General features: G+C 45.8%; 1 protein-coding gene across 1 annotated transcript in view; it reads right to left on the bottom strand.

The window, feature by feature from the left end:
* Nucleotides 1–25,053, bottom strand: part of CENPQ (centromere protein Q) — a 39,354-nt gene that overhangs the window by 4,540 nt on the left and 9,761 nt on the right. The window contains exons 3-7 of the mRNA XM_029574460.1: nucleotides 19,094–19,211; nucleotides 12,691–12,756; nucleotides 10,931–11,060; nucleotides 6,162–6,266; nucleotides 1,034–1,111 (exon numbers count right to left, since the gene is read on the bottom strand). Of these exons, the coding sequence (XP_029430320.1) occupies nucleotides 1,034–1,111; nucleotides 6,162–6,266; nucleotides 10,931–11,060; nucleotides 12,691–12,756; nucleotides 19,094–19,211 (497 nt within the window). The remainder of the gene's footprint in view (nucleotides 1–1,033; nucleotides 1,112–6,161; nucleotides 6,267–10,930; nucleotides 11,061–12,690; nucleotides 12,757–19,093; nucleotides 19,212–25,053) is intronic.

Raw genomic sequence — 25,053 nt, 5'->3', positions numbered from 1 at the left:
CTTAAGCTTAAGCCCAGCTGCATGGTCGCTGTCCAATTGCTGCTAATCTCGTCGTGTATTTCCTGCTGCAATCACGCCTTCTGCTCGCCGCGATCTCGCTGCCTGTACCCACGATCCCGCTCGAGCTCGCCGCGCTGCCTCCTCTTCACCGCAGTCCCGATTCCTAAGCGCGATCCAAAAGGGATCGCCTCCCGTCAGTCACGGCCGTTTAAAGGCCTGTAACATCATCCTCCTGCGCTGCCGTCGCTCCCTCTATGCGCTACAGCCCGGGGCAGGGCTATGGCGCCACATCATTTACTCGCGCAGCTCAGGGGGCCTCGCGTGACACCTAATGCACGCGCGCCGGCGCACCGCCTCTCCCTCCCCCCCCCCACGTTGCTGTCCGTCGCGGGGGCCCGGCGTTTTGGTTAAGGGTGGGCTCTGGCCAGTAGGTGCAGGCCCACCTATTGCTTCCTTACCCAGCCTAACCAGATCTCAGCTCCCATCTGCTGGAGGAAGAATACTGCCAGGAGTGATGTCAGCAAACACTTGTGTTTGTCTCCATCTGCTGGTTAGTAGTGAGCATAACCCATGTGTTTAGACTGGTCTGGCTGCACAAAGAGGAAATAATGATTTCCAGCATGGCTCCTCCATATTCATTATTCAATTAGTCTTTCCACTATGTCCTTGTCTTTAAGTGTTCCTTATAGCTCTTGATCATGTAATGATCCAAATGACTCCCTCACAGGCTTCCTGATAGAGACATAGAAGACCGGAGATGGCTAGGAGCTGCAGGGAGGCTACAGACCGGGAAGTGTTTTCACCCAGTGAAAGGGAAAGTCAGTGTACTACTCTTGAGCCAAAAAACTGCACCGATGGGAAGAGGAGATGTCTTGTATGATGGCACCCTAATGAGAGCTCGCTAGGGAGAGAGAGGGGGCAGTTTATATCTAATTCTTATGGTATAGCGTGAAGAGGCTGTGTTCCAACACAGCTCTTGGGTCTGCAGAGAGTTGGACAGGCAGCTGTATGCACACAGACATTAACTGCTCACCTGCAGAATGGGAGCTTCCACACTAGATTTGCAGAGATGGGGAAGGGCAAGGACACCAGTGCTACTCAATGAGAAGATCTGCAGAAAATGAAATATAAATAGGTAAATTCACCCACCTTTCCCAGCAGCATTCCCTACTTCGTCCTGTTACCGCCTCACATCATTCCTTATGGCCCCCAGTCACTGCCAGCAATATTACTTCACAGCACAATGTGTGTAGAAGTTACTGCTAAGCACAAAAGCAGCAAGACAGGATTGCATAGCAAATTTTAATTGCAAAAGAATGGTTAAATACATTTTCTTTGCTAAAGAGAAATTACTACTTACTCGATAATTTCCTTTTCTTTAGTTTAGACAGGTGAATCCAGAACCAGTGGGACGTACCAAAGCTACTCCCGAACTGGGAAGGAGGCTGCGTCCTCCCGGCTTGCACAATCAGGCAATAATGCCTGGAAAAGGTGGGTAAGGAGTAGCACATCGCAGCTCAGCAAATCTCGATGGGAAATAGTCTAATCTCTGCCCATGACACTGCCTGAGCCCTAGTGGAAAGAGCCCTAACCTGGCTAGGCAATAGTTGCTCAGCATCCAAATATGCAATTCTGACTACCTCCTCAATCCAGCAGACTAAAATAGCTTGTGCCGCCGGATCATCCTGTTTACCCCCCCTGTGGAGAACAAACAGGTGATCTCTCTTCCCGAGAGGTTTATAAACCTCCAAATACCTCAAGAGATGTCTCTTGACATCCCAGGGCCGTAATAGGTGATATTCCTTCGCATCTCTTTTCCTGGTCAGATACAGCAAGGAAATAGACTGATTCAAGTGAAAATTCGAGACCACTTTTGGCCAAAAAGAAGGAACAGTATGCTTACCTGTAACAGGTGTTCTCACAGGACAGCAGGATGTTAGTCCTCACGAAACCTGCCCGCCACCCCGCGGTGTTGGGTTCGTTACGTTTTCTTATTTTATTTTTTGGCACTTACTTTAGCTTTTAAACAAGGCTGAAGGGGGCCCCCTGCTGGTTGCGGGGTTAGTCCCATCCTGGGCATGCCCAGTAGGTGCCAAAGTTCTAGAAACTTTGACAAAAATGTTCCGTGATTGGGCTCATCCTGTGATGTCACCCATATGTGAGGACTAACATCCTGCTGTCCTGCGAGAAAGCTTCAGTTCTCCTATCCTGTGCATCCCCTTCTAAGGAGATAGTCATCCCCTTGGTAACAGCACACACAAACGCATCCAAATTTCGGAAAACACAATTGCTCTCTCGCAGTTCGTCCCCCTTTAAAATTAGCTTCCGGGGTGCCCCATGCAAAATCAATCAATTCTCGAATAGCCTCCATTACAGGGAAGAAACAAGAAGTTTTATGCAAAGGAATCAAAATGGAATCTTTCTTTGGCTCAGACATGGATTCAGCCCCCGGACGTCCCAGCATCTTCAATGTACGGGCAATCAGAGCCGGTAACTTAACACAACACACAGTTCTATATGGCTCCAGTCCTGGAGGAATTTCCCCATCTTCCAGAGAGGAAGGATTGGCTTCATCATCTGGGTCCCTATCGGGGAGACCTAGGCTTACTCAGACGCTTACCCGCAGCAGCAGACGAGGCCTGCGATCCTGACTTGTCAAAACTGGCCGGGGCCTGCGCTTGAAGAAAGGAGTGAGGTCCCTGAAAAAATTCTACCCAAGGAAGAGGGAGCCATGCAAAAAACCAAGGGGCCTTAGACCTGCACCCACCGAACGACCTTCCCCCCGCTGATGAACCACTTAGGGGAGTTCCAAAATCAGGCAACACCTCTGGCAGCTATTTTTCCATTTATGCACAAGGCGGGGAAGAACTGGGCTTAGTAAAATCAAACCATGGCAATTCTTCCTGAGCCTCCAAACATCGCCGACACAAGTTAGAGGGGACGCCAGGCTCAGGTGCCTGAATATGACAAGCAACACATAGGCCAAGGCGCTTAAGCTTCTTTGCTATGAGCTCCATCAGTCTCAATACGCCCCAACAGGCGTCTGATAATAGTGCGTCCAAAATTTAGACACTCAACACTGTGCCTTGATAAGTGCACAAACTGAGCTCCCAGGATGCTCAGACAGTGCGCGAGCACAATTAGGCGCACACCCGGATGCCCAAGCACAAACAGACGGAACTGGAAAGGGAAGTCTTGGTTGCTCAAAAACGTATGAAAATGCCGCCATGGCCTACCACGCGGCGAACAAGACAAGCCTGAGAGCAGGGCCTAACCAAAAAGGCTGCTCAAACCAGGCTACCCATGTTCCCTAAGCTCCCCCCAGAGGCGGGAAGAACTGTCGGATCGGCACGCCAAGTACGGAAACCGGGGGGAGGAGGAATCCCTACTCAACACCACTTCTCTTTCTTTTTTTCTTAAAATGTCCCTTTACCTGAGCTCAGCCTGTCCTGGCTGAGAACAAGGTCAGTTTCTGGCTACATGGGGAGAGGGCAAGGACCTTCACCGCCAGGCTCGGCCTTCTTCACCCTCTTGCCTTTCAGCTGTGGGGTGTTTTTTTTTTGTTTTGTGGGGGGGGGGGGGGGGGGGGGGGTTTTACAGCTAAGTCCACACCAGTTGAAAAATCAGCTACCGGACCAAGGCACTCATCTGAGGGACCACAGAAGTCACTTTAGGAAATCTCAACTGAGGAAGGGACCATAAAATATCACCACAGGAGAGGGGGCAAATAATTCTACTCTTCTTCTTTGAAAAATTCCTTTTTGTTTTCCCCTTTATAGATTTTGTGAATAATAGCAATCAAAACACAATATTATTCAAAATCCACAATAATAGATAAAGATTATAGCAGAACAACAATGGTTAAGCTCAACTTTTACATTACATTAATTTCCCAGCAATCCCCACTAGGGAGAAGCACGTCCACCATCTACTGGAGACAGAGAATACTGGCGGGCTGATGTCACTGCAGGGATATATATATATATATATAAAATCTCTCTCTCTATATCTCTCTCTATATCTCTCTCTATATCTCTCTCTATATCTCTCTCTATATCTCTCTCTCTATATATATATATCTATCTCTATCTCTATATATATGATGTCAGCTTTGTTCCATCGCCATCGGCTGGTTGAGGTGCATAATCCACTCATTCTGGATCCAACTGTCTGAACGTTAAGAAAGCTCTGGTGTGGGGTTTTTTTCACTCCAACTCCATTCCTTCTCCTATCATCAGTCTATTTTGTGGCCTTTTCATTCATTTCAAACTCCTGTCGTCCTTTTCCTCTTCCCTTCCAAAAACAGTCTTCCTCCCCATTTCCCTCGCTTTTTTCAACAATACCTTTATCCTTCCCTCTCCATCTTCTCCCAACTCCCCATTCCCGCCACCCTCAAAGTGTCTAACAATCAGCACCTTTACCCACCAAGCAGCCTTGCAGCTTCTCTTCCCTCTCCTCCCACACATTTCTTCTACACTTGCAGGCTCTGGGCTCATGGCCCTTCCGCTCGTGCCAGATTTAGCATCGGATCTATGTCTACGTTTCAGGCCAACTGGGTCTGTGGTCCTGCTGCTCTCATCTTTATTTTAAAACATTTTAACTCACATTCTACATTCTTGCATAAGGCGGCTTACAAAGTTAAAACATTCATAATAAAATATCAAAAAAACAATTTGACAAAGGGTATAAAAAGATTCTTAAGACAAAATGTAAAAAAACAAAACACACACAATGGCTGAGGCCCCACCTTCTGCAGGCCCTGCTTGTCTCTTTGCTCTGGCACTCTTGGTGTAAAAGATAGTGCAGCCAATGCAATAAAGTGCCCCAGCCTAGTGCACGGGTTTATGCGCGGTCGGACAGACATTTGGACAAGCTAGACGAGCGCCCGATGCAGCAAGGAGATTAACGCATTCATAACGCACACCTGATAGCACCATCATTTGTAAATGCCACATGGACGAGGGCATTAGCTACGACCCCCTTATGCAGGAAAGCAGGGGGCACCCAGCAAGTTTAACTCCAGCCTCAGACATGGAAGAAGTAGGTACGTACAGGGAACTAATATTTTGCTATGGCTGCTGAAATGAATTATGACAAACAAAATAAAATAAAAAAAAGAAGTGGGATGAAAACGGACACTCGTATTGAGCGCCCATTGCAATAAACTATTGAGCACTATGGGCGCCCACTTCTCCTTTTTAATGCCGCCCCATTTAAATATTGCATCAAGCAGCCCGGGGATGTGGCTGTGCACTCGGCACTGAATAGTGGTGCCCATTTTACTGCATTGACCCCAGTATGTGTGGGGGGTGGAGGGCAGGGCAGCAGGATTGCTGAGCCACTATTTATGCAATACAGTCAGACAATGAATTTGAACTGTGCTCTTTTGCAAAGAGACATTGGGTAAAATCTGTCCTGGTCATCACTCTGTGCGCTCTTTAATTGCTACGACAGGAAACAAAAAAACTTAGAATGCCAAAAGGTCCATAGAGTAAGCTGCTATTTCAAGTTATGTTACTCCTTTCCATCTTGGCTAAACATGGAAATTACAGCGCATGTAAACAGAAGCCATGCAATCTGCAGGTTTTTCAAGGAATGAAGATAATTTTGGTTTATTCGCTCTCTCATGCGTCTGACTTTTTTTCAAAGTATTTTTGGCAGAAGTAAGCACACAGTATTAGTCTGCAGCACAATCCTCATCTGCTAAACAACTAGAAAGCCTGCCAGTCACGTTAGCTACCACCCTACACGTGCATCTCCAATTCTGCCAGAGTAGTGACAGGGTAAACGCCTCATACTCGCTATTCTCCCCCCCCCCCCCGTCCCTCTCTTTTTCTATTTCCTTCCACTTATTTCTTCCCCGCCTGTTCTTACTCGTCCTTGCTCTGCCCCTGTAACCCCTCCCTCCCCATGCCATGTTTTTATTGTATATTTTGCATATTGTGCTTATTGGCTACTTCATGTAACGTTTTACTGTTCCTATATTAGTTTTTTCTCTCACCTATTCATATTATGTCTTTGCTGGTCCCTCTCCACCTTCAGTTATCTGTAAACCGATACGATGTACCCACGAATATTGGTATGAAAAAAGCTATTAAATAAATAAATCCTCCGGATCCCCTCAATCTCCTTCCTACGTGCAAGCTTGCATAGCATCTTACCTCGTCTTCCACATCCTCACTCTGGAGTAATTGGGTCTTCGGTTGCAAGGACTTCATTTCCTCATCCAGCCTCTCACTGGCTTCTACAGTCTTATCAATTTCTTCCTGATTATAATCCACAAAGGGACAACATTTATCAAATGTGATTAAATTTGTGAGAGAAGAAATTGTCCCTTTCCCAACAATGTCATTATCCTTAAACTCCACTTACAGGAGCTGCAGGAATCTGCCCTTATAAAGAGGAGATGTCAAAGCTCCTTACCTTTAATAGGTGCTGATGCAAAATCATACACCAACATGCAGCTTCCCAAAACACCCTCACCCCCTCGCCACTGGCAGTGAATAGGAGCAAGGCTTAAGAACCGCTGTGTGAAAGAGGAAGCAACATGACTAACCCGGGGCAGGAGGAGCCACCTCCCAGCTGCCATCACCCTCAGCACCTAAGCCAATACCAATACTATCTGGCCTTACCTGTACCGCTTTTCCAAAGGACCCAAGGCTTCTGTGGCTTCTCTGCACAGCCAAAAACACACAACACTGCCGTCTGCCACCTCACTCACCAATGCTGATCTTCCAGGCCGAAATGAACTAGAGCAGAAAGCCCTGACCAACCTAGGCACAAAAAATCCAGATTCCTCTCTCACAGCCACAAATTATTTGTTATGTTTGGTGGCTTGCGGGTTAGTTCCGCGACCGGGCACTCACGTTGAGGCCAGGAAGTCACCATCTCCTGACAGGCCTTCCCCTAGGCATTGATGCCCGCACACTGCCCTCTCTTACCGACCCGCAGCGGACAAACCTTGCTGGCTTGCTGCTGCTCATCTCAGTGTGGCTGGATATTTAATCACCAGCCGCACTCTAGCTAGAAGCCTCAGCAACAGGTCTCCTGCCGTATATTAGCGCATGTTGCCTCAGCATGGTCTTTACTTCTTCTCGACCTGCCTGCCTGTCTCTTCAGCCTACCCTTGCCTCATACCCAGCCTGTCTCACCTTCTCCACTCAGTCCTCCCCATTTTGCTCCTACCTTCTCCTTGGACTGACCTCTGCCTGGACCTTGACTATGCTTTGCTTGCTGCCTGCCTTTGACTGGACACTGACCATTCTCGCCTGGACCTCGATTACTCTCTCCTGCTGCTAGCCCCAACCCAGCTTGAGCCCAGATTCTCTAGTTCGCTGTACCCTGAGGGATCCTTGCCTAGGTTCTGCTGGCCCCTGGAACCCAAGAACTCTGCCTGCTGCCTAAAGTGTCCACTCTCTAGGTTGCACCAATCACACAGTCCTTACAGGTTCCTGAGACCATGGACCCAGCAGATATGTCTGCCCTGCAAGCCATTCCAAAACTGGCCCAGTGTATTCAACAGCAAGGTATCCTGGATCAGGTTACTGGTCTTCTACAGAGAGTAGCTGCGGGAATGGATGGCATGCAGCCTCTGTGACCATGGGGCCCTGAAGTGCAGACAATTCCTGAACCAGTGCAGGATGCACTTTGAGCTCCAGTCCGCTCTGATCCCTAGGGAAATAACCAAGGTCACGTACCATCCTGTCTTTTCTGGGTGGCACAGTCTTTGGCTGGGCCTCCCCATTTTGGGAACAAGAGAATCCTTTGCTCCAGGATTTACAGGAGTTCTTCCAACAATTCCATCTCATCTTTGATAAACTGGGCCATGCCTCCTCTATGGAGGCTTAAGTCCTCTGCATTCGACAAGTAGGAGGACTACCACCCTGCTTGACCTGTGAGAAAGCAGAGTTGCTTACCTGTAACAGGTGTTCTCACAGGACAGCGGGATGTTAGTCCTCACATGGGTGACATCATCAGGATGGAGCCCAATCATGGAACACTTTTGTCAAAGTTTCTAGAACTTTGACTGGCATTACTGGGCATGCCCAGCAATGCACTGACCCTGCATCCAGCAGGGGTCCCCCTTCAGTCTTGTGTATAGTAAAAGTACGTGCGAAAAATAAAATAAATCGCAAGCGAACACAACTCCGCGGGGTGGCGGGCGGGTTTCGTGAGGACTAACATCCTGCTGTCCTGTGAGAACACCTGTTACAGGTAAGCAACTCTGCTTTCTCACAGGTCAAGCAGGATGGTAGTCCTCACATATGGGTGAGTACCGAGCTGAGGATGCCCGAGCAATGCACCAAATGCACCCAAAGACGTGCAACAGGCACAACAACAGGGGTAGATTTGGGTAGGAGGGCATCCTGAAAACCCTGATGTTGGGTATACCATAAGCCCCTAAGCCAAAACTGGTATAAAGCTCTGGAATTTGTTGCCAGAGAATGTGGTTAGTGTGGTTAGTGTAGCTGGGTTCAAAAAAGGTTTGGATAAGTTCTTGGAGGAGAAGTCCATTAACGGCTATTAATCAAGTTTACTTAGGGAATAGCCACTGCTATTAATTGCATCAGTAGCATGGGATCTTCTTAGTGTTTGGGTAATTGCCAGGTTCTTGTGGCCTGGCCTCTGTTGGAAACAGGATGCTGGGTTTGATGGACCCTTGGTCTGACCCAACATGACAATTTCTTATGTTCTTATGTTCCTTGTTCTATTGTCACTGGGCCGTCAGTTCCTGACAGTGGGCTCCCCACCCTCGCAGGCTCGCATCAGAGGTGAACAAGATCCAGTTCAGTGGGGATTGGCTTACTCCTCTGCTTAGGTGGTCTTCCTGTAGCCACCACTGGAGCTGAGAACATACCTCTGCTGGTAGTTGGAGGCGAATTGCGTAGTCCTGGGACAGTGGATTCCATCGTGACAGTAAGGAGCGCTGGAGCGATTGCATATGGGCCTTTGCCCAAGGGACGACTTCCAGGGTTGATACCATGAGGCCAAGATAGTCCCATACCTTGGGGCGTGCATTGGTCATCAATTGTCATAATTGTTTCATCAGTTTCCTTCTCCTTGGGGGAGGGAGGAAGACTGTTCTGTTTGGTGTCAAAATGGGCCTCCAGGTACTCTAGCGACTGAGAAGGCTGCAGACTGCTCTTGCCCGTGTTCACGACCCAACCGAGTTCCTGCAGTAGGCTCTTGACTCTGCTGGTCACTTCCTGGCTCTTTTCCAAAGACTTTGCCCTGATTAGTCAATCGTCCAGGTAAGGGTGTACCAAGATCCCTTCCTTCCTCAGTGTTGCCGGCACAACCACCATGATTTTGGTGAAGGTTCTGGGGGTGGTTGCTAGGCCGAAGGGTAGTGCTCAGAACTGGTAATTGTGACCCAGTATCGCAAAGCGCAGGAAGCACTGGTGGATCCTGATGGACTGGAATGTGAAGGTAGGCTTCGGTAAGGTCCAGGGAAGTTAGGAACTCTCCCGGTTGTACTGCCATTATTACAGAGCGAAGAGTTTCCATGCGGAAGTGTAGAACCCGTAGATGACGGTTGACGTTCTTGATGTCCAAAATGGGCCGGAAAGATCCTTCCTTCTTGGGAATGATAAAATAGATGGAATAGCTCCCCGAATTTTGTTGGGGCTTGGGATCCGGAGTTATTGCCTTCAGACTGAGTAGTCTTGTTAGAGTGGTTTCTACTACCAGTCTCTTGGAATGAGAGTGGCAGGGTGACATCATAAATTTGTCTCAAGGGATGCTGCGGAACTCTAGAGAGTAACCTTCTCAAATGATGTTTAGAACCCATTTGACCGATGTTATCTCGACCTATCTTTGGTAGAAGAGGGCAAGTCGACCCCCTATTTCCTCTTTCTGTGGCTGGGTCAGCCCATTCTCATAGTGGAGCATGGCTAGAGCCTGCCCCCGGGCCTGCTCCTCTCTTGGTCTGTCTGTTCCCAATGGGCTAGGACCTTCCGGAGGGACGAGGTGCCTGGAACTGCGAGTTCCTGTAGGGTCTAAAGCGCTGCGATCATCTGCCTTTGGTTCTTTTGGGCAGGCTGTGCAAAGAGAGTGCCTTCTGGCCTTCTTGGGCACCGGTGCCATTGTTTCTATGTTTGTGCGCTGGAGTTGTAAACACAGCTGTGCGTGTAGTTGTGCGCACGGGGTGCGCGTCTGTATTGGACGCGCGCGCAAGTTAAGCGCATCGGCCGCCTGGCCTGCCCCATGCGCACTGCTGGCGAGAAGGGAAGATGGTGCAGACGATCCCCATGCGTAAAATGGCGCCCCCTGAGGGTCTCCACGTGTGTGGACCCTTGCACCGGATCGGGACCTAGCCTAACCAAGGCTGCTCGACCCGATCGGTGCTCCCTTCTAACCTCGCCGGGACGGATTCGGTACGGCAATCCGAGCTGTGGAGACCGGAGACCTGAATTTAAAGATTTTTTTTTTACTTACCTGATCTCGGCGCTTACCGATTGTGTGCCGGACGGTCTCCAGCTGCGGGGGGAGAGGAAATTACCTTCACCGCCGCGCTAGTTTCTTCATCTGCTGCCTTTCAGCCACACTGGGGGGCTATGTTCACGCCGGGACCCGGCTACCGGACCAAGCACACCTCTGAGGGATATCCGAGTTCTCGACTGGGGAGGGACCCTTAGGTATCACTGCAGGAGAGCAGGGCTCGATCTTCCTTAAGGTAAATTTGTTTCTTCTTTTCTTTAATTCTTAACACTATGCTAGTGTGTGGGATAGTGTCCGCATCTGCTAGGAGACGGTGAGATACTGGAGAGCTGAGGTTACTGCAGTGGTATAGATAGAGTAACGTCAACTTTGAAATATGACTCCGTCTCCCATCTGCTAGCAGAAGAGCACAACTGGTCCTGAGTCCATCTGGCTACACGCTAGGAAATATGGAGTTGCAATCATTTTGTATACAAGCAGCAGCCTTCACCTGCAATAGTTCCAGGGTCTCTAGATTGGATTCCAGTCGTTGCTCCTCCTGTACCAAGTATCTCCGACTATTCTTCAGGTCCCCTGGATTCCCTGATGGCACCTTAAGATTCTGACAGTCCCTAAGGAGTCTGAGGAGTACAGAAAAGTGATACAGACCTCTCTGTTGCTGAAAGAGTTTAAAGAGGTTTTTTTTACCTTTTAAATAATCTCCAACATTTTCTGAAGTTGGTTCAAATCCAAGTTTCAGTTCACAGCTAATACATCAACTTTCAAAGCATTTATTTATTTATTTTGAACTTTTGTATACGGACATTCATGTGGCAGGATACATATCACATCGGTTTACAGTGGAACACAAAATTGCAACAGGCATTACCTGGAACTGGGAAAACAGAAGATACAACTGGGGGAAGTATTAGCAACTGTTAACAAGTGAGGCATTTAGAAAACGAAGAATCGATTAGGCGGAAGACTGTAAATCTCCACCAGTGCAATTTTAAAATAAGTATAAGGTAAAATAAGTAAATATACAATAATAAGTCTGTGAAGGAGGTCATGGAAATGTTCGTAGAGGTATGTTAAGTGGTAATACTCGTCTGGTTATGGATGGGCTTGTTTGAAAAGTAAGGTAATGGTGAAGATCGTCTAGGTATGGGTAAGCTAGTTTGAATAGCCAGGTCTCTTGACTGTTAACGATTTTCTCTCCTCATACCAGTCACCCTGATTAGTCAAGAAAAGAAGAACAAACTGCAATGTCACTGGGTGAATTGAGATCTACCCACAAGTAAGATTGTGGTTCATTGAAGATATGGGAAGACCATAGCACTATTTTATAAAACTTGTATGGAAACATATTGGAAAGATGTTTGCATTGATGTAAATCATATATAAGCTGTATGGTAAGTGTTGTAAATGGCATATTTATTTATTTTAAAATGTTTATATACCGCTTTTACAATTCAAAGAATTAATCAGAACGGTTTACAATAAACATACATAAGATAGTAAATTAGCATATAAGCCATAAGGGTACATAAGATCTGTACTGATATATACACACAGATTTATTTATACATGCTCATGACTTGGTGTAGCAAAGCTGTTTAACGATAATGATTGCACCTGTCTTTTAAATTGAATGAATGGGTAGGCGTGTGAATGTGCTTAAGGACGAGTGTTGTGAAGCCATCGTGACACATTTCATGGTATTTGTGGTGATAAAGTTTGTATACTCTCTTGTATGTGTTATAATAATTGTTGAGAGTGTAGATAACGTCACCCACATTGTTTACATGATTGGGTTTCCCATTATAACAAGTATTACAGAAATAATTACCATCATATTTTATTCTGCTGGGGGGGGGAGGAGGAGAGTCAGGACTAGATATGAGGCACAGGTGCTGCCCTGGGGTGGAGGGTGGGGGATGTGAGGCACAGGAAGGGAGGGAGGGATATTATGCACAGGTATTGCATGGATACAGGGAGTGAGAGGTAAGGGCCTGGGGTGGAGGGTGGGGGATGTGAGGCACAGGAAGGGAGGGAGGGATATTATGCACAGGTACTGCATGGATACAGGGAGTGAGAGGTAAGGGCCTGGGGTGGAGGGTGGGAGGGATATTATGCACAGGTATTGCATGGATACAGGGAGTGAGAGGTAAGGGCCTGGGGTGGAGGGTGGGGGATGTGAGGCACAGGAAGTGCCCTGAGGGGAGGGAGGGAGGGATATTATGCACAGGTACTGCCAGGTGTACACATTACCTTTCTCTCAGGATATTAAGGTGCTTGTAAGTCTTCTCCCTCTCAGGTATTCTCCGACTTAGAAACCTAGAGAGGAAACAAGACAAGTGCGAGTGTGTGCATGCATACCTGAGCCAAATCTAAGAAAGAGATGTGCAGCTCTGTCAGGACTGTAGGACAGGTTGCAGAGGAACCATCTCTGAAGTTGTCTCATGTAATGTGGACTTGATAAGAATTTCTGGATAGGATTGAATTTCATCCCCATGAGATATTTTCTTTATTGTGATGACTGTATCTTATATTCCTTGGTTTTGTATCAAGAAATTGATTTAAAACTTAATAAAAAATAAATTATAAAAGATACAGGACCTCATCCTATCTTGCAATCCTAAAATTACAAAGAAAATTCACTATAAACAGTAAAGCAATAAAAATATTTTTAAAAGCCTGTACTATTTATCAACCAAGCAGCAGCCTATTTAATGGCTGAGTTAGAAAGCAGAGCTCTTTACCTGTAACAGGTGTTCTCCAAAGACACCAGGATGTCAGACATCTGATGGAGCCCAGTGAGGAAATTTAATTTCTAAGTTTCTAGAAACTTTGAGAATGCCCCATTTGGCATGTCCGGTATGTAGGGGACCCTCCGGTCTACAATTTAGTTTGACTTAGAGAAACCAACTCCAAGGGGATATGGGTGGGTTTTGTGAGGACTGACATTCTGCTTTCCTTGGAGAACATCTGTTATAGGTAAGCAACTCTGCTTTCACCGAAGACAAAGCAAATGTAAATTCACCTGCAACAATCACAGACATCAGAAAATACAAACTTCACAAAGATATGCAATATGACCTCATACTGTTTGAGACTCCGATGGCATCCATTAGTTGGAGTGACTGAGATCTTAGGTGCGTCAGAATTTATTATTATAGGTCACGTGAATTTTTATTTTTGTAGCTTGCAGATACAAACACTTCTCAAACGTGAGAGCACCAATGACTCTTTTTCAGTAGCCCAACATTGTATCAGTGTTTGGATATTAAGATGTACTGTGCTTGACTTTCATCAGCGTCCCTATAGTGCCAGTATTTTCACTGAGGACAAGCAGGATGGCAGTCCTCAGAAATGGGAAAGTCTAGTCTAGATTCAGACTGTCCCAAATGAAAAAAAGGGAAACCCAAAATAGTGCCAACAGACAAAACCTGGTGCCAACAAGCCACTTTTGTATTTATTTATTTATACGAAGGCAGCTGGAACCAAAACAACAGGCCCTAGGAGGATGGAGTTTGGTTCTACCTATCAGAGAGACTCCTCAGGACAAACTGGCGAAGGTCATGTCAGGAGTCCCTGTTCAACAATAGTTCAATGTGAATGTCTGGCAAGAACTCCACATTGCAGATTTACAGGGAGAAGGAATAGGCTAGTGGTTAGAGCAGGGGGCTATGAACCAGGAGACCAGTGTACGAGTCCTGCTGTCGCTCCTTGTGACCTTGGGCAAGTCACTTTACCCTCCATTGCCTCTGGGGATAGGGAGATACCTCCAGTGCCTGAATGTAAACCCGTGTGATCTCTCAGATCAAATGTCTGTATATAAAAAAGTAATAATAATAATAATACAGATCTCCCCGCTGCAGACAGATGTTAGGTTGGCTACCAAACCCCACCATGGCTCCTTGACATGCTTCAGCAGAATCAGCCCTGCATGGGCATAACAGGAGAGGCAATCTGCTACCTCATAGCAAGACGTATGCTTGGGCACAGCACTTCCAGGTTTTGGGAGGGATTTTTTAAAACTTTTTTTTTTTTTTCTCACATGGACTGAGATCAGGCTTAAAATATTTTTAAGAGTCCCACAAAACAGAGCGGAAGGTGGTCCATCAAAGCCAGAGGGCAAATTTTAAAACAAGACAGACCACTTGCCTTAGATTAAAATAATTTATTTGCACATATATCTCTTGATAAAAAGAGCCCAACTGGCCGAGTTTCGCACAAGGCTGCTTCAGGGACTTTATCAGTGGAAACATTAAGATTCGATTTTTCAAGTTGTAAATAGTGGTCTAAAGATGAAAGTGTAGGGTCACGGCAGGATTAAGTCTGAATGGTGTGCTGTATGCATGGGTCTATTAATGCGAGGACTGGAACGGTGCAAGCCAGCGACCATTTCCACCATAGTTTGCTGTCTTCAGTGTATCACAGACACATTCTCCACTTGGACTTTTCAATACAGCATTTCTCACAAGCAAAGAAAAACTGCATTACACTACAGGTTTTTTTTTTTTTTAAAGCACAGGGTAGAAGGAGTTTAGCAATCCTCCTAACTCTGGATTGCTAAAACTAAACAGATTTTAGGCCAGAGTTTATGAGGCTGCAGTTACAGCAAGCATTCCAGCCTGGGTTTTAAACTCACCACAGCTATGAAGCACGTCTTAATGCTAATTAGTGACACTGCACCCTCTGGGTTTAAAAGCAGATTTGCAGAATTTATAAGCCACAGTTTGCAATTCCCACAGAATTCCTTATGAGACTCCAATTACAGCAGGCCTTCCAGCCTAGATTTTAAATAAGGCTATGCAGCGCACATTAATACTAATTAGTAACACTGAGACCTTTGGATTTAAATGCACATTTCCAGAACTCGTAAAGCTAAGGCTTGCCACAGCTTCCCATAGAACTTTCTATTACCAATTCCAAACATTAGGTTTTTACAGACCATAAATTCATCAGGAGCAACAATGTTCCCAGTTTCAGAACAAACTCAGCCATTAACATTCACACAAGCAGCAGCAGCATAGTCCAGGACAACTTTCCCTATTATTTCTGTGCACGCATGTCTATCAGGCTTCCTACTAAACAAGTTTCTTTAATTGACCTAATTCTCAGTCAATGACTTAAACCTTGAAGGAGGAAAACAAATTTCTCTGCTTTTACTTTACTGGTCACTTAGGGGCCAATGCAAAAATGTTGCGCCGAAAGCGGGCGCTGAGTGTACAGTGCCTGTTTTCCTAACGCGCCCCCAGGCACCTCTCCTGGGGGGCGCGATGCAATATTTAAATTAGGGCTCGCGCTGCCGAGGAGGCGTTACGGACTATTGCGCACCCCTAGCATGTGCCTGAGAAAGGTCCGCTGTCGGCGGTCGTCTGCCAGTTAAGAAAACTGAGGCTGAATTTATCAGCCTCCGTTTTCATAGAAACACAGAAATGACGGCAGAAGACGACCAATAGGCCCATCCAGTCTGCCCAGCAAGCTTTCACACTTATTTTCTCATACCTATCTGTTACTCCGACCGCTGAGTTCAGGGCCCTTATTGGTAACTTTTTGATTCTAATTTCCTTCCACCCCCGCCATTGATGCAGAAAGCAGTGTTGGAGCTGAATCAAAGTGAAGTATTAAGGCTTAATGTTCGAGGGTAGTAACCGTCATATAGAGCAAGTTATCCCTATGTTTGTATACTTATACTGCTCAGATCAATGCCTTGTTAGATGTTGGCTGGATGTAAATCCTATTTCTTCATTCCCCCCTGCCGTTGAAGCAGTGAGCTGCTCCGGATATGCATTCAAAGTGAAGTATCAGGCTTAATTTGTTAGGGGTAGTAACCACCGCAATAAGCAAGCTACTCCCACGCTCGTTTACCCAGACTGTACAATTCAGTCCTTGTTTGTTGTTGTCTGAATATAAATCCTCTTTTCTACATTCGCCCTTGTCGTTGAAACAGAGATAATGTTGAAGCACATGCACAGATTAGGAAAATGATTGCTGATAAATTCAGCATCCATTTTCCCAACATGACTACCAGTACCAGAGTGAAGAAATCAATATTAAAGTGTCGAGCACTTAATATTAATTTATTCACTCCTTCACTTATTGCCGATTGGTCCCTTCACTGTCACATGTCAGTGAAAGGACAAATCACCTTTCAGAAGGCAATAAGTGAAGGAGTGAATAAATATAAGTGCTCTTAGTCTTCTGTGGATCCATCTAAAACCCCTGGTTAGAGACCACATAGCCCAGGAAAGGGACGGACTCCTTGTGAAAAGAGCATTTTTCCAGTTTGGCGTACAGCTAGTTATCCCTTAAGCATTGCAGGACGAGAATACCAGAATGTCATCCAAACAGACCACGACAAAACTGTAGAGCATGTCTCTGAAGATTTTGTTCATCATACTCTGGAACACCACTGGAGCGTTGCAGAGGCCAAAAGGCATGACCAGATATTCAAAATGGCCATCGCGGGTGTTAAATGCGGTTTTCCATTCATCGCCCTGGTGTATTCTGATCAACTTGTAAGCTCCTCTAAAGTCCAATTTGGTAAATATCTTGGCCCCCCCTGGAGCCTGTCAAACAGTTTGGAGATTAATGGCAGGAGGGAGCGATCCTTCTGTGTAATTTCATTTAAGCCACAGTAATCTATGCACGGCCGGAGGGAGCCGTCCTTTTCCCCCCCACAAAAAAGAACCCTGCTCCAGCAGGAGATTTGGAAGGCCAAATTTTCCTGTATATATTCTGACATGGCTTTTGTCTCAGTCAGAAAGAGTGGGTAGACTCTTCCTTGGGGAGGTTCAGTGTTGGGCAACAGATTAATAGCGCAATCAAAAGAGTGATGCGGAGGTAAGACGTCTGCAGCTTTCTTTGAGAACACATTAGATTTTGGAATTGTCTCAAGAAACTGAAGTTGCACAGAGAAGACAGATATTGGTCTCATTCGCTTTCTTGATGGACCGTAATAATGTGTTGAAGCTTTTCTTTTGGAACAGGTAGTCCCTATTCTATGGACGGAAGCTCTGGGTTTATCCAGATGTGATTAAGTGTACTCAAGAAAAAGTTTTCTATCCATGCGTGCGGAGGCACTTCAATTGATTGCACGATTTAAACTTCGTTATCCGTGCAAGTGCTGTATTAGGCATCAAAATGTTAACTATGTCTTCTTTGAGCCTATTCAACTCAGAGCAGTTTTGGATGCACAAACCCAATTAGCACCCACTAGTGGTTCAGTATAAGGAAAATATTTCGTGAGCCTTCCTGACGTCCTTAGTTTGTTTTGCTTTAGTTTCCTAATTGATATCGCTCGTTTCCATGGAGCCTCCTCCCTGTTTCCTATATGTAAGGTGCATGTACATTTCACTAAAGATGTATTGTAATACTCTCTGAATAATTTTCCACGTTAATGTACATTCACTACCTTTACAAGATGTATTCTTGTGAGCAATTCAAAACTTTGGGAAAAAAAAAAAAAAAAAGAAGAGCACAGGACTGCTTCTATGGCCAAGTCCTAAAGGAAGCAGAACGCATGCATGGGGGTAGCTTGCTGGTGTGGTGAATACTACCCTTCACAAAATAAACCTTGATACTTTTGATGCAACTCCAACACTGCTCTCTGCTTCGAAGGAGGGGGCTGAAAGGAAAGAGAAATTTGGATTCAGGGACAAAAAACAAGAGCCATAACTATTATTTTTGTTTACAGTCTGGGGACTGATGCTCAGACATTAAGAAAAAAAAACCATAGGACTGCTTCTACGGCCAAGTCCATAAGCAAAGAACGTCAAGCAAAACTCACTGATACACGAGGGTAACTTGCATGGCACAGCAGGTACTACTATGGAAAGCCTACTGGACAGACTGGACGGACCAGACCTTTTCTGCCGTCATTTCTATGATTTGCATGCGCGGTTGCAGTGGACAGGTGTGCCAGGAAACAATCATTTATGGCAGTCTAGAAACTGTATCACTATGATAATACATTGAGAGAGTTCATTAACATTTCCATTACTATTGTATTTTCATGTTTAGCAGCCTCTGTCTAATCTTTTAGCATTTCGTGATCTATTTTACCATCCTGGTCAAATCAGACAGTAGTAAACCCCTACCGCTACACTACTTCATATTTCCTATGCACCGTTTACATGTTTTATGTGCATATCTGCCTATTTTTATATATTAAATTTATTTTGATATAGTTGTAGATGTATATGTTTTGTGGCTTGTACACTGCCTCAGGCAATTCTTTTGTATTAGGGAAACTTAATAAGAAATTTTAAATAATCATTTTATTTTTTTTGTCAAACCAGTGACACTAAATATAATTTTGCCATAACTCTAAACATTTTATATTATTGTGTATGAGCAGTGCCTCTCAATCAAATCTGTTAATTTCTTTTGAAGACATTTTCAATAAAAAAAAACCTGCAGTTATTACAAATAAAACCATATGCTGAATCCTAGGGTCTCAGCAACTTCAGAACACAAGTAGAGAATAAAGAAACAAGTACTCAGTCAAAAAAAAAAAAAAATAGTTAAGAGTGCCAAAATCCCCTATGAAAAAACACTCCTTTCTAGATGTTTATCTAATGGCGGCACTGACCATCTCCCCCCATATTGAAGATGGTGCTATAGGGACTGCTCACAGAATTAGATATAGGGACAGAGCACTCACAACATTGCTGCATCCATCTCTGCTTTCAGATATTCCTGGCTACTACAAGACAGAGACTTCCATACTGCTGTTCTCGCAAGGTTGAGAAATATCTTCTTATGGCCCTGAGAATCCAAACCTAGGCAGAGGAAAGAAAATATGAATACGTTCTGTTTATGAAGAATACAAATCTGAAGGAACAAGACTCTGGCTTACCTCAATTAATGCACACCAGCCTGAACAGCAGGCTTCTTTTCTCCCCATTTAGGACAAGAAGAATACTAAATTCTCAGCAGAAAAAGAACCACCAGCTCATTTGGTCTGCCTAGTTACCTCTAGCCATACTGTTGATAGATCCCAGCTGCCAGCTATGGAGCATGACTGCTGGTAAGACATCAGTCCATATATCCAGGAAAGCTTTCTCATCTTCCTCCTCCAAACATAACCAACTTTGGATGCTAAATTTCTTTATAAGTGGTCAGTTTCAATCATATAAAAGCATGGGAGTTATTTCACTCATTTATCTGTAAATTCTCAAAACTCTTTTGCAACAACAGGTTAAGAACATAAGAAAGTGCCATGCTGGGTGAGACCAAGGGTCCATCAAGCCCAGCATCCTGTTTCCAACAGTGGCCAATCCAGGCCACAAGAACCTCGCAATTACCCAAACACTAAGAAGAACCTACGCTACTGATGCAATTAATAGCAGTGGCTATTCCCTAAGTAAACTTCATTAATAGCCATTAATGGACTTCTCCTCCAAGAACTTATCCAAACCTTTTTTGAACCCAACTACACTAACTGCACTAATCACATCCTCTGGCAACAAATCCCAGAGCTTAATTGTGCGTTGAGTGAAAAACACAAGGGTCCACAATCTAACAGGTTGTGAGGCCATGGACTCAGTCGCCCTGTCCTCATTTCAAGCGATACTCGGCCTGGTGCAATGACTGCAGGAACTCAACCAGGTTACTGTGGCCCTGAAAAGATTAGCCAGTCCCAGCACCAGATCCAGTGGCTCCTTCTCCACCAGTGCTGCCTGTGTTGACCAGACACACTTCCTTAGCTGCTGAGATGTTACAAATCCATCCCCAGTCCCTCACCGAATACGCCACAGAATTCAAATTACTACAACATCATCATCCTGGGCTCCAGAAGTTAAACCCCCAGGGGAAACCATGCAGCTGGGCCGCATCCAACTGACTTCTAAGGAAACGTTACGGAGAAAGCAACTGGGCCTGTGCATGTATTGCACAGGTCACGGGCACCTTGTGGCCAACTGCCCTGAAAGACAGAGAAACTTCCATGCTTAGGGATGACCGGGGAAGCAACCCTAGGTCAGACTTCCTCTGCTCCCCAACTCCTCATTCCCATGTCCATCACCGTGGGTCAAACCCATCTCTTCTCAGAAGAATTTCTGGACTCCATCACAGGGGGAAACTTTATCAACCAAGCCCTGGTCATGCACCGCGGTATACACATGGTTCCCCTGACTCAGCTGTTCACAATCTCTTCAGTCTATGGAGACCCCCTTCTGGGGCAACTCAGGGAGGGCACTGTTCCCCTGACTCTCCATGTGGGTCTCCTACAAATCAGACAATTATCTTCTACATCATTCCTTGAATGGTCAATTCTGTTATTCTGGGACTCTCCTGGCATCAGGAACATCTACCCACCATCGACTGCTCCTCACTGGCTCTGCCCTGGTGGAGCTCATCCTGTTCCTCTATTTGCCTTGTCTCTGTCACTCCTTCAGCCCATCTGACCATGGCAGTCACCCAGACCAGTCTGCCCCCTCAATACACTGAATATCAGGACATATTTCTGTTGCATCCAGTCTCAGACGGCTTTGACCTCTGTGTCTCACCTTTCTTCCTTCTCGCTCCACAAGCCTTGGGAAGATGGCTGCCGCCGCATCATCATGCCGCTCTCTTCAGCGTCCCCAGAACAGCTACGGCGACAGTGTTTGCCATGTTTCTCCTGAGGGCCTCCTAGGGTGCGCATGCACACACAACCCACGTCTTTATCCACGTCAAGGCGGAAACCTCGGGGGCGGCCCCTCCGACTGACGTCACGACATCCAGGTATTTACCCTGCCCTTCGTTTGCTAACAGACTGAGTTAGCAAGGATTGGATTTGCCTCTGGTCTAAGCTGCTCTGCCGCTTCCTTGCTGCCGCTGGAAATTCTCTCTGCCCTCCGGGGCCATTCACCTCTAACCTGGGTACCAGCTCCTCGGGGGCCCTATGCTTTCTTTCAGGGGCCTATCTGGGATACCAGGTACTCGCTCAAGGGCCTGCTCTCCCTGCCTTGGTGCCTGCAATCCAACTACTTCTGCCTGGCAGGATCTTCATCAAATACAGCTTTCTTTTCAGTGAGTAAACTAACTTTGTCAGCTTGTCTCACCTTCAGCGCTGCGAGTCTACATCCGGGACTCTCTCTTCTACCCAGCGCAGCCTACCATCATTGGAGTGTGGGACGGTCTCCTCTGCCGAGGACCCCTGGACTACTCTACTGGGTTACCTCACTGCTGCCACCCTTGGGCAGCACCACCAAGCTGTATAATAAAACACGAATTCTCTGTGTCTGAGTATATAGAGTCTAGCCTAGTACTACGGTTCCTCATGGGGCTCCTCCCCTTGGGAGTGGTCACCACCTCAGTACCCAAGAATCCACTCAAACACCTCGAAACCATAATTTCCAAGCAGAAGACTGAAACATTACCTCTGCACCATTTCTACGATTGTGGGATTGAGATCCTCCTTGGCAAGGAACCTCCTCAAGGGAGAGTGTAGCCCTTCTCAGAACCTAAGACCAAAGCTATGAGTGACTACATCCAGGATAGAGGCTTCATCCAGCAATCTTCTTCTCCCTCGGGAGCAGATTTCTTCTTTGTGGAAAAAAGGATAGAACACTCAGACCCTGAGTGTTCAGGGGCCTTAATGCCATTCCAAAAAAGTATCTCTATCCCCTACCACTGATATCTGAACTGTTTGATCGGCTATAAGGAGCCCAGGTCTTCACAAAACTAGATCTCAGAGAAGCATACAATCTCATCCATAATAAACAAGGGGATGAGGGGAAGACCGCATTTAATAATAGAGATGGGCACTACGAGTATTTAGTAATGCTCTTCAGACTGTGCAATGCCCCAGTAGTCTTCCAAAAAATGATGAATGAGATCTTTTGGGACCTTTTATACTCCTCTGTGGTAATCTATTTGGACAACATTCTTATCTTATCCAAGTTGCCGATCGTGCATTGACTACATGTAAAACAAATGATCCATTTCTTATGCTAACACATGTACGTCACGTTAGAAAAATGCATCTTCGAACACGAACTGCTGCCCTTCCTAGGCTACATTATCTCCAGCACCAGTCTATGCATAGATCCGGTGAAGCAAAAGACCATCCTAGAATGGCCCCAGCCTGTTGGTCTCTTAAGCCCTGTAACGATTCTTGGGCTTTGCCAATTACTATCAGCAATTCATCCTTGGGTACTCCATCCTCACTGCACCACTCACTGCCTTGATCCGCAAGGCCACAGACACCAGAAACTGGACCCGCAAGCTGTCAATGCATTCCAGGCACTAAAATTAGTTTTCACTCAAGAGCCTTGTCTCAGACATGTGGATCCCATTAGTCCTTTTGTGCTCGAGGTAGATGCCTCATCCATCAGTGCTGGGGCTGTCCTCAGTCAGCATAGCCCAGAAGGAACACTTCTCCCATGCTCATTCTTCTCTAGAAAAAATATCTCTGGCAAAGAAAAATTATACAGAGACAGAGAACTCCTGGCAATCAAAATGGCCCTAGAAGAATGGAGACACCTCCTAGAGGGGGCCCTAAGACAAGATTACTATTTACACGGATCTTAAAAATTTAGAGTACCTTCCGCAAACCCAGCAACTCAATCCCAGACAAGCTTTGCTTTCGAATTCTACTTCTGACTAGCTGAAAAGTTCTGTAAGCTGATGTCCTGTCCCAATCCTTCATAACTAAAAGATATAGCAGAGACCCCACAATATATCACCCTTGCTTCAGTCACTTCCATCTCTGTAGATAAGATAATTGTCCCCAAGTGGCTCTGGGAGAAAAAAAAAAGTGTTGAAATGGGTGCACGACTCTCGTGTGGCTGAACATCCTGTAGTGGCTCGATCACTTAACCTCCTCCAATGCCACTACTGGTAACCGCATATCAGAACAATGTGAGAGACTACATGGATTCCTGTCCTGTGTGCAGAAGAAGACTGATCATGCCCAACCCTGGGAGTTGTTACAGCCTTGGCCAGCCCCAGGGAACCCTGGCCCACATATCCACAGAGTTCATTGTAGACCTCCCTCTCATTTGGCTCCAAGGTGATATGGGTCATAGTGGATAGATTAAAAAAAAGCTCACTTCGTACCTCTCACTGGACTTTCCTTGGCTCCTGAATTAGCCCGCCTTGGACAACACGTCTTCCAACTCCACAGTCTGCCAGATGCATCCAGTTATTGGAAAGCTCTCTGCTACATCTCTCTGGATTTCATCACAGCCTATCATCCCCAAGGCAATGGGCAGACAAAGGATTAATCAGGTCCTCAAGACCTTCCTCAGTTTGTATGTCAACAAAAGACAAACGACTGCCATGGGCAGAATTTTCACATAACCCCGTAAGCAGTAATACCGGCTCCTCTCCATTTCAGGTGGTGTATGGGAAACATCTGCAGAAGTCACTTCCGCTGCCTCTCACCGTGGACTGCCCAGCAGCCTGTCTCATGGCCTAGGAATTCCACAATCTATAGACCCAAAGAAATTAACTAGTATCACAGGCAGCCATGTGAGCCAAAAAAATATGCAAATACCAAATGCCAACCAGCACCACAGTTTAAAGAGAGTGACCTGGTATGGCTCAGTACAAGTCCCTTCACTTCATCTGGCACCACAATTCATTGGACCATATCTTATCCAATGGCAAGTGGATCCAGTCAGTCACTTATCAGTTGAAGGCTTCCCAATACTTTTCAGAATTCATAACATATTGCAAGGCTCCTGACTGAAACCTTTGATCCTTTCTTGGCCCTCCAGAAAGCCTCCCACACACACAGATGCGATGGTGAAAGAAGAGACACAATTTGAGGTAGACGAAATCTCGGATTGGCGTAATAGGCATTACAAATTAAAGTACCTCATCGCCTGGAAGAACTTTCACCCAGAAGAGAATTCTTGGGAGTCTGCCACCAACATTTTTATTTTTTTATTTAGAGTTTCTTCTATACCGATAGCCATTTGCACATCGTATCGGTTTACATACAACTAAGAACATTTGGGCATGGCCCTTACATAGAACAATCGCAAAATATGTAAAAATAGACAGAAGAGATATGTCTTAAGAACAGTGAACTATATAAAGGGGTATCTTAGCTACAATAAAAACTAACTATATATTAATGTGTGGAATTATAATACAGGGTATCATGCTAAAAAGCATTACAATGTACAAGAAGCTATAATACATGGTACCGAGAGTCATGGTTATTCAAAAACAGCGTTCTTAATCAGTTGCCATGAGATAGGGTATAAAGCCTGAGTTGGGAAGCTGTATACATAAAAGATTAATATGAGAGGGTCCCGGTGAACACAAAGGGAAAAAGCACACATAAAAGCAAGAGAGCTATGCAGGCATAAAGGATCCAAGCACCACATCTCATAAGATCCTTCCACAGGCAATTTCCCTCCAAACTTAAACCTCAAACCCCGAGGAGGGGATACTGTTACTGTAACTCACTCAACGCTGCCGATCCAGGTCTCTGCCGCCACTCTGCGCAGCAATGGACGCTGCCATCACACATTGGGCCTGGCTCTTTAGGTGTGTGCGCGAGCCAGAGACCTTCCTTTAAAGGCCTGTGGAAGGAACTTAAACTACGGCACCTCCAAATGATGTCAACAGTTTCAGCCCTTATAAGGCCCTTCTCTCTGCCAGACACCGCCTCAGCAACAGGTC

Source organism: Rhinatrema bivittatum, chromosome 13, assembly GCF_901001135.1.
Source record: "Rhinatrema bivittatum chromosome 13, aRhiBiv1.1, whole genome shotgun sequence".
In the NCBI taxonomy this organism is placed as follows: Eukaryota; Metazoa; Chordata; class Amphibia; order Gymnophiona; family Rhinatrematidae; genus Rhinatrema; species Rhinatrema bivittatum.
This window is presented reverse-complemented; position numbering and strand designations above follow the sequence as displayed.